Source organism: Prionailurus viverrinus, chromosome D3 (genome assembly GCF_022837055.1).
Source record: "Prionailurus viverrinus isolate Anna chromosome D3, UM_Priviv_1.0, whole genome shotgun sequence".
Classification (NCBI taxonomy): Eukaryota; Metazoa; Chordata; class Mammalia; order Carnivora; family Felidae; genus Prionailurus; species Prionailurus viverrinus.
Genome location: NC_062572.1, coordinates 77628521 through 77641870, shown reverse-complemented (window position 1 = coordinate 77641870; position 13350 = coordinate 77628521). Strand labels below are relative to the sequence as shown.

The 13350-nt window shown below is 41.9% G+C and overlaps 1 protein-coding gene across 2 annotated transcripts in view; it reads left to right on the top strand.

The window, feature by feature from the left end:
* FECH (ferrochelatase) overlaps positions 1-12991 on the top strand; it is a 37489-nt gene extending 24498 nt beyond the window's left edge. The window contains exons 6-11 of one of the 2 annotated variants that reach the window (XM_047827645.1): positions 101-207; positions 3485-3583; positions 7304-7411; positions 7843-8007; positions 11092-11151; positions 11631-12991. In XM_047827645.1, coding sequence (XP_047683601.1) covers positions 101-207; positions 3485-3583; positions 7304-7411; positions 7843-8007; positions 11092-11151; positions 11631-11765 — 674 coding nt within the window. In that variant the 3' untranslated portion in view covers positions 11766-12991. Of the gene's footprint in view, positions 1-100; positions 208-3484; positions 3584-7303; positions 7412-7842; positions 8008-8431; positions 9622-11091; positions 11152-11630 lie in introns of those variants that run through there. The other variant, XM_047827646.1, reaches the window with a different exon arrangement.
* The last annotated feature ends 359 nt before the right edge of the window (positions 12992-13350 follow it).

Genomic DNA, 13350 nt, shown 5'->3' with positions numbered 1-13350 from the left:
GAAGCAGTTACCTATCTTGACCTTACTGCCTTCCCTAGTCTGTTCTTTATTTTCACTATAATCAACGCACATCTACTACGTGGTCCCCTGTATATTTCAGGCAGCAGCTTAAATGCCATTTACAGATACTATAGTGAAATGGGAAGGAGGCCTGCGATGAAGTGGAGCACAATTGACAGGTGGCCCACACACCCCCTCCTCATTCAGGTAAGCCAGCCCCTGCCAGCAGCTTCCGTCAGCCCAGCTTCCAGCGTGGGTCAGGTTCTGGTCCCTGCCTCGTTTGTGGCGTCCCTCTGAGCCTTACCGTTCTTTTGCTTAAATGGGTGTGCTGGGATTAAAACACAGTATTAGAGTCTTCATTTATTATGACAAGGGAAAATAATTATAAAGATTTAAAGGTTAGAGTCTTTCCTTTCCTCACATTAACACTGTTAGTTCCAAACTGTAGCAGAATTGTGTCCTGAGTTTTGTGTTTCCCAATAACCAGGACATTAAAGGTTATACGAAGTGTTTCAGTCAATTTACATAACGGGGTGACCAAGAGATCCTGTATTTTCTAAAGCCTTTAAAATGACAAAATGTTTGAAAATTTTTTAAAGGTACTAAATCTACACATTCTGACATGAAAGTAGATTTAACGTTTCAATTGAGAAAGTCATGTATTAGAAGAAATTTCACATTTTGCCTACACAATTATATTTCCATCAACAGGTGCTTGATTTTTGGAGAATCAGTTAAAACTATAACTCAGAAGCCAATAGCTTTGAATTGGTGTTATTATATCCTTTTTTGCCACTTGTACGAGAGTAGTACTGGTAATTACCCTAAAACGTACAAATATAGTTTTTTTCTGTCCAAGGAGGCTTCTGCCTGTGAGTTAGTTTAGGTAGGAGACATATTAAGTGATTCGGGTTTCCTCCAGTCTATTTCACTCTGTGGATATTCTGTGGAAAGATCCCAGGTTAACATCTTTTTTAAAAGCCTGGAGTCGCTTAAAATCTCTACCACTAGATGGTGCTAGACATTGTTTAAAAGCAGGCCTGCTCTTCCCCTGGAGCAGGCCAGGTTCCTTGGGCACCGAGGTGATGTCAGGGGTTAACACTTAGGTTGAAGAACAGTTTTAAGTGCAAATGAAAAGAAGGTGCCTTCCCTTAGAGAGAGGTGTGGTTGTGGTCTCAGTGCCCTTTGCTGTAGTGCTGGGTCCAGATAGCCCGGTATGCTCTGACTCTTTTGCTCCCGGAGGCCTGTGGGTGGGAATGAGGGGTTTCAGGTCAGCACCGACATGTGGTAGCAGAGAACGGAGGGATCTGCACAGCATCTGCCTGCCCTGATCGAGTGAGTAATTAGATTTGCATTAAAATTCAGCCCTTTGAAAAGGGGGGAAGCAGAAAGATGGAAAGGTCTCTTAACTGAGGAAGTCTCCCTTCACAAAATGAAAGGGAATTTTAGAGGTATTTATCTGCCCTCCTAGATGGTGTGATTGAAGGCTCTGAGAGCCGCCTGCCTCTTTCATTCTGCAGAGAGATCGCACATCGAAAATACCACAGATGGATTTGGGATGATTTAAGTAGCACTTCGGCTGGCCCATGGCTCCTCAGTTTTGACGGTGTTAGCGTCTGTTGTAAGCCGTAACAAATTGTGTTTCTACTTGTAGTTCTGTGAGCTGAGAGAAAGAAAATACTAAAATTTTTGGGAAGTGGAAGTTTATAGATAGGCTTGATTCTTAACATTATGTAAATGACACAAGGAGATTTGCTATCCAGCAGAAACTTTAAAAAAAGTCAAAGCCTCAACTAATTGGAAACTAAAAATAAAGTTAAAACCTAACACTAAAAATACTCTTATCTGTTATAGGTAGTAATTACTTGAAGCAGTCTTTTTACTACTGTTATCTCTAATATTGCTGTTTATCTAGCTGCTGGGGTAATTGGAGTAAACATATATTCTAGTCTCCTATGTAAACTTGACAGTGGGCCTCCTTACCTAGGCCACTGTCCCTCTAAACATGATCCTTTCTGAACGTCCTTAGTGTCCAAACATTGCAAAAACCACTGGTTTTGTGTATGTCTAATCTTACTACATTTACTCTGTAGATAAATTATAAATTTTGAAAAGGAAACTCTCTAGGCACCTTCTTGCACCTTAGCGCATTTATTTACCAAATTTTGAGCGTTTGGGAAGATTAATAGTATCTCAGTATTGATTAGGGAATTTATTTGCCCTTCTTACGGTATTAGCCATTGATATGTCAAAATACCAACACAGGCAAATGTACGTGGTCCTGGTAAATCGTCCTTTATAATTTTTTAAAAACCGTTGTATTTGGAAATCAGTTTACACATGCAGAAAAGTTACAAGACTAAGTATAGTACAGAACTCTACTCTTTGCCTAGATTCACGTATTATTAACACTTATTCCACTCGCCAGCGTTTGCATCCTCTGTGTGTGTGTGCATGTGTGTGCATATATACTTGTTTTTTCCCCGAACCTTTTGAGAGTAACTTACATCTATAAAATCACCCTTTCCATCGAAATAGCAGGAATAGTCTCTTCTGTAACTGTGACACAATATTCAGCCTCAGTAAGTTTAACATTGATACTTAAATTTATCTAATCTGCACTCATATTCCAGTTTTGTCAATTGACCCATTAATGTCCTTTGTAGCATTTGCTTTATGAGCTAAATGACAAGGAATGATTAAAGCGCGAGATGAAAGAAAGCCTCTTCAGATCGGGTATTTCAGCACCTATTGATGTAAATCGGAAAGAGCCAACTAGACGGAGGGAATTAACTGGTCTGGTGGACAGAGATTTGGAGGAGGAGGCGGGCCTGCCTTGTAGCCCAGGTCCCGCAGATGTGACTGAATGGGCCCCCACGTCGGCCGCCTCTAACCCCCTCTGTGAATTTAATGAGAGTTGTACAGCCTCTCGTCTGTTGTTATGAAGGTTGTTATGAAGATTGACTTAGCGAGGATGCTGGGCTCAGAAGGAAAAGGTCATAAAAATAGAATAGTATTTTCTTATTCCTCTACTATTTCTGTCTAATGTGTTTTAATGTGATAGGCCTGAAAGCCAAACTGAGGAAGATTTAGAAAGACCCCGTAAGCTGTTTTCCTGCTAACCGAGCAAATGAGAGATCTTAAAACAACTTCTTCCCATCTGTGTTTCCTTTCCATCTGGAAGTGTGCCCTGTTCCTCCCGAGGGGAAGCAGATCCAGAGCGTTCATTTTCAGTGAGCCATTAGCGAGCTTTAGAAGTTTCCCATCAAATTCCCTAGGCCCCTGAAACCGTTATGAGCCATTTTGATGATGAACCACGGCAAGAGGAGACTGTACTGTTGGCAATTTTTTAAAAAGAGAGTTCCAGTTTTTGAGGGTTGCCATGAAATTTCTTGTTGTACCTTTCATTTTAAAAACATTTTCTTTTCCTTCCATTTCTTTCTTCCCAACTCCTTCTGACCCTCCTTTCTTGCCGTTCCCACAGTGCTTTGCAGACCACATCGTGAAAGAACTGGACCACTTTCCACCTGAGAAGAGGAGTGAGGTGGTCATTCTCTTTTCTGCTCACTCACTGCCCATGTCTGTAAGTAAGAACGTTTTGTTGGATGACCTAGCGCTAGAGGATTTCTGAATGCGTAAACGGGACCCGCCTTCCAGAACATCCTGAGCCCCGTGTCAGACTTCACCTAGGTGCTACATGCAACTAGACTCATTCCTGGAAACCCAATAATAATTAATTCAAATTGTAATGTTGTGAATAAATATCGTCTTATGAAACCTCTTTAAACGATAACTTGGCGGTGGGTTGTAGAGGAGTTTTCCTGTACGTGAACAGGTGGAGCAGGTAGAGGAAGGCTGCTGTTACCTGCCCTGTTGAAGGAGCGCACCCGATTTTCAGTCAGTATCTTGCACTGAAAAGAGCCTCCGTTCACACTCCGTCCTGTTCTTTTGTCAAGACTTGACAGGGGCTGTTTGAACTCCAGGAAGTGATTACAGTTTCTAATTTGCCGAGACCAGAGCCCACGTTTTAGCGAGTGAGTATGGCAGGTATCGAGTGGTCATCTGGTCATTCCCCAGTTTATCACGCTGCGCTGGGTGTTCTCGAAAATACCGCCTGTGTGCCTGAGCTGTCGCCCGTTTGCCAACGAGAACGATGGAGCCAGTGCGCTGCAGGGTATAGAGATGTGCGTGGAATGAGCGGCCGGTTTCATCAGCTCAGAACTATCACTGTGCCCTAAGCACATTGCTTTCAAAGCCAGAGAGGCGAAGAATTACGTCTTCGTAGGTGTTAAGGGTTTAACTCCAGAGCTAATGGAGTTAACCCCAGTGCCTGGGGCCACCCCTCTAATCGGTCTTTACTGCCACCTGGTGGTCACGGGGGTCGAGCCCTGACAGCTCTCCAGCTCTGCGTTCAACGGAGCAGGTGCCCGTGCAGCTGGAGGAGGCTCGGGAGTATGTTCCTCCCTTCTGGAAGCCTGCCTGTTTTACTCTAACAAGTTCATACTCTCTCTTCTGGTATCACGCAAAGCCTCTTCGCATGCCCCTGCGGCCGCGCGGCCCGCATCCTTTTCACAACTGTCCTAGGTGTGATGAGGCCATGTCTGACGTGCCAGAGGGAAGCTCTTGGGCTGGAGGGGGTGAGGTGGGGGGGGGGGGGAAGGAAGCACGTTTTTGCACGTGAACAATTCCAGGTGCTGCCTTCCCTTCCCTCAGTCACTCCCCCATCCTTCCCTCCGGGGCCGGGCACCCTGTTGCCAGGCTTCTCTGCCGCGCAGGCTCCCGTGTGGGACCGGGCTGTGCCATGAAGTCGCGAGGATGAGGGAGGGAGGGGAAGACGGGGACTGTCAAGGAAGCAGACTGTTCTAGCAGGCTTCTCTTTTCCCCTGTACTTGCTGCTGCTCACCCTTCCTTCTTGATGACTTTTCAAAGACTTACTATTTGGAAGTAATTTTGGACTTACAGAAAAGTTGAAAAATAGTACAGAGGGTTCGTGTGTATATGTACATACATATATATATACATATATATATACATATACATATACACACGTATATACATATATGCATACATATACACACACATACACCCTTCCCTTTGCGTCTCCTCATGCCGGCATCTGCACAACCGCAGTTCGGTGACCCAGACTGGGACCCTAACGACGGTGCACTGCTGTGAGCCAGGGGCCAGGCTTTCTCAGGCTTCAGCATCGTGTCACGTTGTCATGTCTCCTCGGGAACCCCCAGTCCCTGACAGTCTTCACGCTTTTCTTGTCTTTTGTGACCTTGATATTTTTGAAGAATGACTTAGTGGAATGTCAGTTATTTTGCATCTGGATATGTCTGGCATTTTCTTTTTTTTTTTTTTTTCCTTTTAATTTTTTTTTTTTAATAATTTACATCCAAATTAGTTAGCATATAGTGCACCAATGATTTCAGGAGTAGATTCCTTAGTGCCCCTTCCCCATTTAGCCCATCCCCCCCCAAACCCCTCCAGTAACCCTCTGTTTGTTCTCCATATTTAAGAGTCTCTTATGTTTTTGTCCCCCTTCCTGTTTTTATATTATTTTTGCTTCCATTCCCTTGTGTTCATCTGTTTTGTATCTTAAAGTCCTCATATGAGATTTTTGTCTTTCTCTGACTAATTTCACTTAGCATAATACCCTCTAGTTCCAAGCACTTAGTTGCAAGTGGCAAGATTTCATTCTTTTTGATTGCCGAGTAATACTCCATTGTATATATATATATACCACATCTTCTTTATCCACTCATCCATCGATGGACATTTGGGCTCTTTCCATACTTTGGCTATTGTCGATAGTGCTGCTATAAACATGGGGGTGCATGTGTCCCTTTGAAACAGCACACCTGTATCCCGTGGATAAATGCCTAGTAGTGCGATTGCTGGGTCGTCGGGTAGTTCTATTTTTAGTTTTTTGAGGAACCTCCATACTGTTTTCCGGAGTGGCTGCACTAGCTTGCATTCCCACGTCTGGCATTTTCTCACGATTAGATTGAGGTTATGTAGTACGGGGAAGAACACTCCATGCTGATTGGTCCTTCTCAGTGCATTGTATTTGGGCACATGATAATAACCCGTCTTACTACTGGTGATGTGATCCTTGGCCATTTGTCTGAGGTGGTACCTGCTGGGTTTGTACATAGTAAAGTTACTGTTTTTCTCTCTGTAATTTAAAATATCTTAGGTGAGATAATTTGAGACTAGGCAAATGCTTTCTTTTTCCTAGACCTTTGCTCACTAATTTCAGCATCCTTCAATAGATCTTGCCTATAGTGATTATTTCTATGTTGTTCTAATGGCGACTTTATATTTCCCTCATTCATTCTACATTTAGGTTTCTAATGCTAATGGCTTTTTAACTAACTTTTGGTAATATCATAAAATAGTTTATCCAGATTTCACTTCAACAGTATTTATTGAGCACTGGTCTATCGACTGTATTCAAAGTACTGTTTTATCCACTGTCTATCCATTGTCGTAGGATATGGGAATGAACAAAATAGACAAAAATCTTTGTCCCCAGAGAGTGGGGGTGGGGGACAGATAATAACCATATTACAGAAAAAAAAATAGTATGTTATGTCAGAAGGTAATAAGTATTGTGGGAATAAATAATATTTAGTTAGATAGTATATAATAAGTATTATTAAATAAAGCAGCATAAGGGGTTGTGGAGTCAGTGCACAGCTAAATGTTAAAGCAGTAAAAATAAAATTCCTATTGAACATTTTCAAAAGTATTAACAAGCTGTTGTGTCAGGACCAGTTATCAGACGTTTGCTGTGCACAAAGCATTTGCCTTGCAGTCCGTTGCTGTGGGCAAAGTGGGAAAAAAGGAATTTGAAGGTATAGGTCATATTCTCGAGGAGCCTGGTGTGTGAACCCATGAGCTGCTTCTCTCTTCTGTCTTACTCCACCAGCATTTGCCCCTTCTGTGAAGCTGGTGCCGTGGATTCCACAGGTCCAGATGCCGTCCACACAATATTCTTGATTCCCGCTTTCCGTATTTCAGATGGGGAAACCGAAAGACCCATCCTCCCTCGTTAGACATCAATCTCCTACGAATAACAGAGAACATAGGATTTGACATATTCCTAGCTACTTAGAGAGGAGTGAATGCGGTGTTCTCCTTTGGCCCATGAGGAAATAGACCCGAGGAAGTTTGGCAATTGAGTGCAGAAGACAGTGGGGAAGGTCCCCGGCTTACACGGTCACACCGCACAGTCCAAGGCTCTTGGACCCCTTCACAGTGTTGGCGACCGAACACCCATGTGTCTCTGCTGCAGGTGGTCAACAGAGGGGATCCCTATCCTCAGGAGGTGGGCGCCACTGTGCAGAGAGTCATGGATAAGCTGGGTTACTCCAACCCCTACCGACTGGTTTGGCAGTCCAAGGTAGGTGGCTTCCATATGTTTACAGTCAGCTTTTCTGAGGACATCTATTTTAGGACTTAGTTATGAAATGATTAGATCTGGCTCTTTCACATACGCAGAATGTTCTAGCACTTGGTGGTTCACCATGAGCAGAAGGAACTCTGCAGGCAGGTCAGATGGAGGGGAAGTCAAGCAACCAGTTGAATTTCATTGATTTAATGTATTATTTGTTTTTAGTTGTAATGGCAGAAATTGCTGTTTATTTATATTATGCCAACTTCTAGAAGGATTCGAGCTTAACAGACAAATAGCAAAGCCCACTAATGCGAATGTCAAGTGTGGCCCTCACTCTCAGCAGCATGCGGGTGTGTGTCCAGGGCGGTGGGCTGTGGCGTGTCACAGACACGGGGCAGAAAGGGGTCCCTGTGTGTGTTCATTCTCCTTTCTCACAGGTTGGTCCGATGCCCTGGCTGGGCCCTCAAACAGACGAGACCATCAAAGGGCTTTGTGAGAGGGGGAGGAAGAACATTCTTTTGGTCCCGATAGCGTTTACCAGCGATCACATTGAAACGCTGTACGAACTGGACATCGAGTACTCCCAAGTTCTGGCTAACGAGGTAAATGTGATTATTGGTTCCATTCGTAAGTTGTGATTTGTTTTGGAAGGAAACTTTCTCTGCAATGATATAATTGCATCATTCAAAAATACCGTCCGGTTGTTATTGGAGAGCACGTGGGTGGGCGGTGAGCCAAGTAAGGGAAGGGGACTGAAGAGTACAGACTCATCTTGAGCACTGGGGCACACATAGAATTGTTGAGTCACTGTACTGTAAACCCAAAACGAGTATAACACTGTATGTTAACCATACTGGAATTAGAAAAAGATTGTGAAGGGATAAAATAGTATGTTCTTTGATAGATATGTTTGCCTGTACCGTGGCCTCATTGTTCCAAATAACATTTAAATTGAGTTCGTCTGAACACATTGAGTTAATTCCACGTCAGCAGAGAGGAAGCACTTTTGTGCCTTTGTGAACCCAGGTGCCGAGCCGTGACCGGGAGCAACATCATTTTATCTAGTTGGAGACACTGTATATCACCTGCAAGTACTAAAGCTACATTTTCTTAAGACAGAATAATTGGACTTCTCGCCAGTTTGGAGGAAAAGAATTGTATTGTGTTAGCATTCCTCTGGGCCTAATAGTGCCCTCTACTTGGGGTTTTACACGGTTTCTTGTTGGATTTTTGTCATTTAGGAGAAGACCATTGAATGAACACTGAGGCAGAGTATGTTGTAATTTCCTTGACTTCTTTGATACACTCAATTAGCTGTTTGCTACCGTGTTGTGATCAATCTGATTATTGAAATAAAGCCTACCGTCCTTAGTGTCTTATGATGTAAGATGGATGTGAGTTCTCATTCACAGTGGCGACGAACTTACTGTTGCCCCATCTCATGACTTCGGGGGGCCGGCCCGAAACCAGAATCCAGTGTATAGCATTGTTTCTATGGGGACTGTGGAAACTCTGGGACCCCAGAAGCCCTCGCCTGCCGCTCCATCTTCTGCCAGAATTCCCGGCCCTGGTTGTCCCCATGCGTGCTCGATGGAGGCCTGGCCTCAGAGGCTACCTCACTCTCTCCGGGACTGAGAATGGGTGGCACGCACGGGACAGGGTGCGAGGGCTTGGAGAGAGCTTTAGCCGGCACGTAAGCCCACGGGATTCTGTTTAGGCACGCTGGTCATCAAATGTTGAGGAAGTTGGAGGGTGTCAGTAGTTCTGATACAGAAATGATGGGAAAGTGGTTGCAGCATTGTCTGTGGATGTCATGTAATGGTGCCTTCTGTATCCCACCGTGACCTTGGCTGGTCGTGAGCTTCCTAAAGAGACTTACGTGCAAGTATAGTTTGTACCAGTGTGTTCGGAAAATAAGTTTTTGTATTGCATGATAATTCACAGTTGTTAACATTACTAAACCGAGATTATTCCTTAGTAATCAAATGGATTATTAGCGATGAATAGATTATCCAGAGAATAAAGAAGACCATCTAGCTACAGTTTACTTCATTGTTTTGATGGGAGAATATGCTGTGTTTAAAACAACTTTCTTTAGGGGCGCCTGGGTGGCTCAGTCGGTTAAGCGTCTGACTTCGGCTCAGGTCATGATCTCACAGTCCATGAGTTCGAGCCCCGTGTCGGGCTCTGTGCTGACAGCTCAGAGCCTGGAGCCTGCTTCGAGTTCTGTGTCTCCCTCTCTCTCTGCCCCTCTCCCGTTCATGCTCTGTCTCTCTCTCTCTGTCTAAAATAAATAAACATTAAAAAAAAAATTTAAACAACTTTCTTTAAAAAGTAGTTTGAATTTTTCCCCCAAGATGAAATTACTGCTTATCGATAATAAAAATAATAAAGAACCCAGACAATTTAGAGGAGCATCACATTGAGAGTAGAGCTCACTCAGAATCTTACCCCTGAGAGGTAGTAAGTTAATATTTTAATAAAATTAAGTCCCCTTTTTTCTCTAAATGTATGTGTACTTTAAGAAAAATGGTATTCTCCTACATGTTTAACAAAAATGGTATTTTATTCATACTGTTTTGTAATCTTTTTTTTTTTCTTAAAAATATGTTACAGACCCAAGTCAATAAATGTAGTTAGATCTGTATAATTATTTTTAACAAATCCTTGATCAGTATGCATCAGTATGTTTCCAACTTTGTACTTTCCTAAACTGCTCTGTAATAAACATCATTTCCTTTTTACTTTTCCAATTATTTTCTTAGATAAAATTCCTAGAAATGGAATTTAAATGGTGATAGATATTTTACTGGGTTGCCCTACAGAGTTGTATCCTGTAACTGTCGCATGAACAGTGTTCAAGTCCACTGCCAGTGTTGGTTATCCTGCCGTTCCTGACTTCTACAGGAAGTTTTAGAATACAGTCTCTTTTTAAGTTGAGAACTATGTGTTTGCTGATCTCACCATTTTCCCTTGTCGGTTGAAGTTCACTTAAACGATAAAACAACAAAAAAGCCATCTGCATTTTAGAAAGAAGATTTTGACTACCTGAGTGAACAATAATTAGATGTTTCTTAATTATTTGGGGGATAATCAACTGGGTATTTGGGGGGAGGGAAGCAAGGATGATAGTGAAACAGTCCTCAGGTTTTATTTTGGGTTTTTCTGTGTAAGAATATATTTAAAAACCCAACTCTGCATTGGGTCCCATCTAGGTTCAACAGACATTAAATTCATTTACCTCTTTTGGCAATTGGAATCAAAACAGGCATAAAGATTTATTTAATTAAAGCAACATTCTGCTTAGGTAGAGTCTGTAAAAGTACGCATTAGAAAGGTAGATTAAAAAAAAAGAATGGTAAGCAGATTTGAATGACTTGAGAATTCTGTCAAATATAGCTCGAAAACGGTTTGGAAACTAAGCATTTATGGGAAGGTAATAGGGTGGGGGAAGGAATAGAAACTGAGAGCAATTTTATGATAACAGAGGTGAAAATCAACATCTGTGTCTGGTCCCGTGGCTGTTTTCATTTCTGAGCAGTCTGGGACCACTTTGGAAGTAGGACTTTAAGTTGTGTATGTATCTATGTCTGTTTACTTTTTTGTAGTGGTTTCTTTAAAAAAAAAAAAAAAAAAGGAAAATAAAACGTGTATGTGGTTTTCCCTCTTTTTCTCATTTGATTCAGTGTGGAGTTGAAAACATCAGAAGAGCAGAGTCTCTTAATGGAAATCCATTGTTCTCCAAGGTATCTATACTGTTGCAACCATTTTCGTAGAACATATCGGAGAGTAATCCTCTGAGAAGCTCTTACAGAATATTGGTTTTCTCACATATTAGAACATTTTGAGTTCCAATTAATTACAAAAATAAAATCGAATTCCTTATGCTCTTGCTCCTTTTTCGTTTAGATAGCCCCGATTTTCTTATTTTCTACCCACCTATAACTATGTCTGATTTAAGATCTGCCTTTCAGAGACCAGATTTAGCAGGTGGGGTAAGAGGATTTTCTTCTCTAAAATCTCTATCTTAACTTTTGTCTAAGCCGAGGATCCTTAGGAAACGAAGATATTATAGAATCCAGTTCAAAGTAGCCATAATTCAGACGAAAAGAAACCCCCAGCCACAGTGATTATCTGGGCAGATGGGAGGGGGAGGGAGACGCGTGGGGAGAGAGCAGACTTGATGCTTCTGAGGAATCTTTGCTTCTTGTCGCCCGTCTTCCAGGCCCTGGCCGATTTGGTGCTGTCACACATCCAGTCAAACGAGCTGTGCTCCAAGCAGTTGACTCTGAGTTGTCCGCTCTGTGTAAATCCTGTCTGCAGGGAGACTAAATCCTTCTTCACCAGCCAGCAGCTGTGACCCCAGCCAGAGGACCCCGTGGGATTAGGCAAATGCCCAACCCCCAGATACCTCCATTGTGGAGGAGATGTATTCAGAGATCAGGGAAGAAAGTTACATTGGTATCTGTACCGCCTTTGGACACAAATTGTGTGATTTCTTGAGGAACAGAGTCTGAAATCCTTATTGGGGTTTTCTATTTTTATATCCTAATACAGGAAGCATTTATATCCCCCCTCCCTGGGTAAAGTTACCGGTTTGGAATGTCCACTGGGCTATTTAAAAACTAAGTTTTAAAATTTTATCTTAATAGATGCACACATATTTTAAACACCGATTTGGGGTTTATTGCTCAAAAAACCTGCATGGGTGATTAATGGAGAGTCCCCTCTGTGGGCTGTCAGTGTGAATGAGATCTGTTTACAGTCTTGTGCATATAGTTGTCTTGTTTTTTAAGTGAACAGACTTGACTGAAGGAAATATAATTTGAAAAGGAACTGTTACCTAATCTTTCTCTAAGCCCATGGGTTACAGAAGGCCAGTAATGAGGCAGGATGGTCACCTATAATGGCTGCTTTCTTAGCAATTAATGGTGATGTCCCCATTAACTGGTCATTGTGGTACTTACATGTGAACCTCACTTTTCTCACCATAAAACCAAATCGAGTACAGATTCCAAAAGTGCGTTAAGATTCCCCAGGCACACAAGGCTAATAAACCTGTAGAAATCCAGCATGGGTCATACTTGCCTGGTGAGGATCTGCAGTGTCACAGGAAAGGGGGCTCTCACTGCTTCCCGTCCCCAAGGACTGTGATGCCGGGAAATACTAACAATGGGCTTCATCTCTAAAGCTGTCCCAGGACCTGGTGAAACTTTACATGGAGCATCTTCTTTAGTTTGCTTGAATGCCTTCTTTCTGCCCATTTGTTTGAAGAATTACTTTATAAAGTCAGCTGTTTTGTAATCTTGAATTCTTTCTTAATTTATAATTTTTACCGTGAAAATGACGTAACCCTGCTCTTGGAAATTTGAAAAATAGAGGGAAAAAAATCACTCTAATGCAACAGCAATGAATCATATTCTTCTATCTCATGCCAGTCTTTTCCTGTGGATATTTTTAATGCCATTGTAACCTTGAATTTGTGAGTGAAAAGTTGTTCTAAAATTGTAGAAATAATGTAAGATCAGAATCTGATCTCCTTTACTTGGATTTAAATGGATTAAAAAATCTCTGATGGATCCGTAATGAATTTGTAATGATTACCTTCTCTTTCGTCCAAGCTCGAAAACTTTGTTCTTCAAAAGAGCATGTCTCTGATGTTTTTAAAGCCAGCTCATAAAGTGGAAGTATTAGAAGAATCATAGATCTCCTATATTCAGGATTTACTGTGCTAATAAATATTATCACATCATTAAGGTGTTAACTATTTGATTCATGCTCTCTGTTAAATCAAAACTAATGCAAGTTCATTAATAATCAAACTTATTAAATAGGAGGAATTTAGTTTGTAATACAAGGAAAGAACCATGCCATCCATCTTAGTTCATAATTTTCCCACTCTGATAACAGCTATGAAATTTGAGTAATGTGCTTTTTTTTTTTTT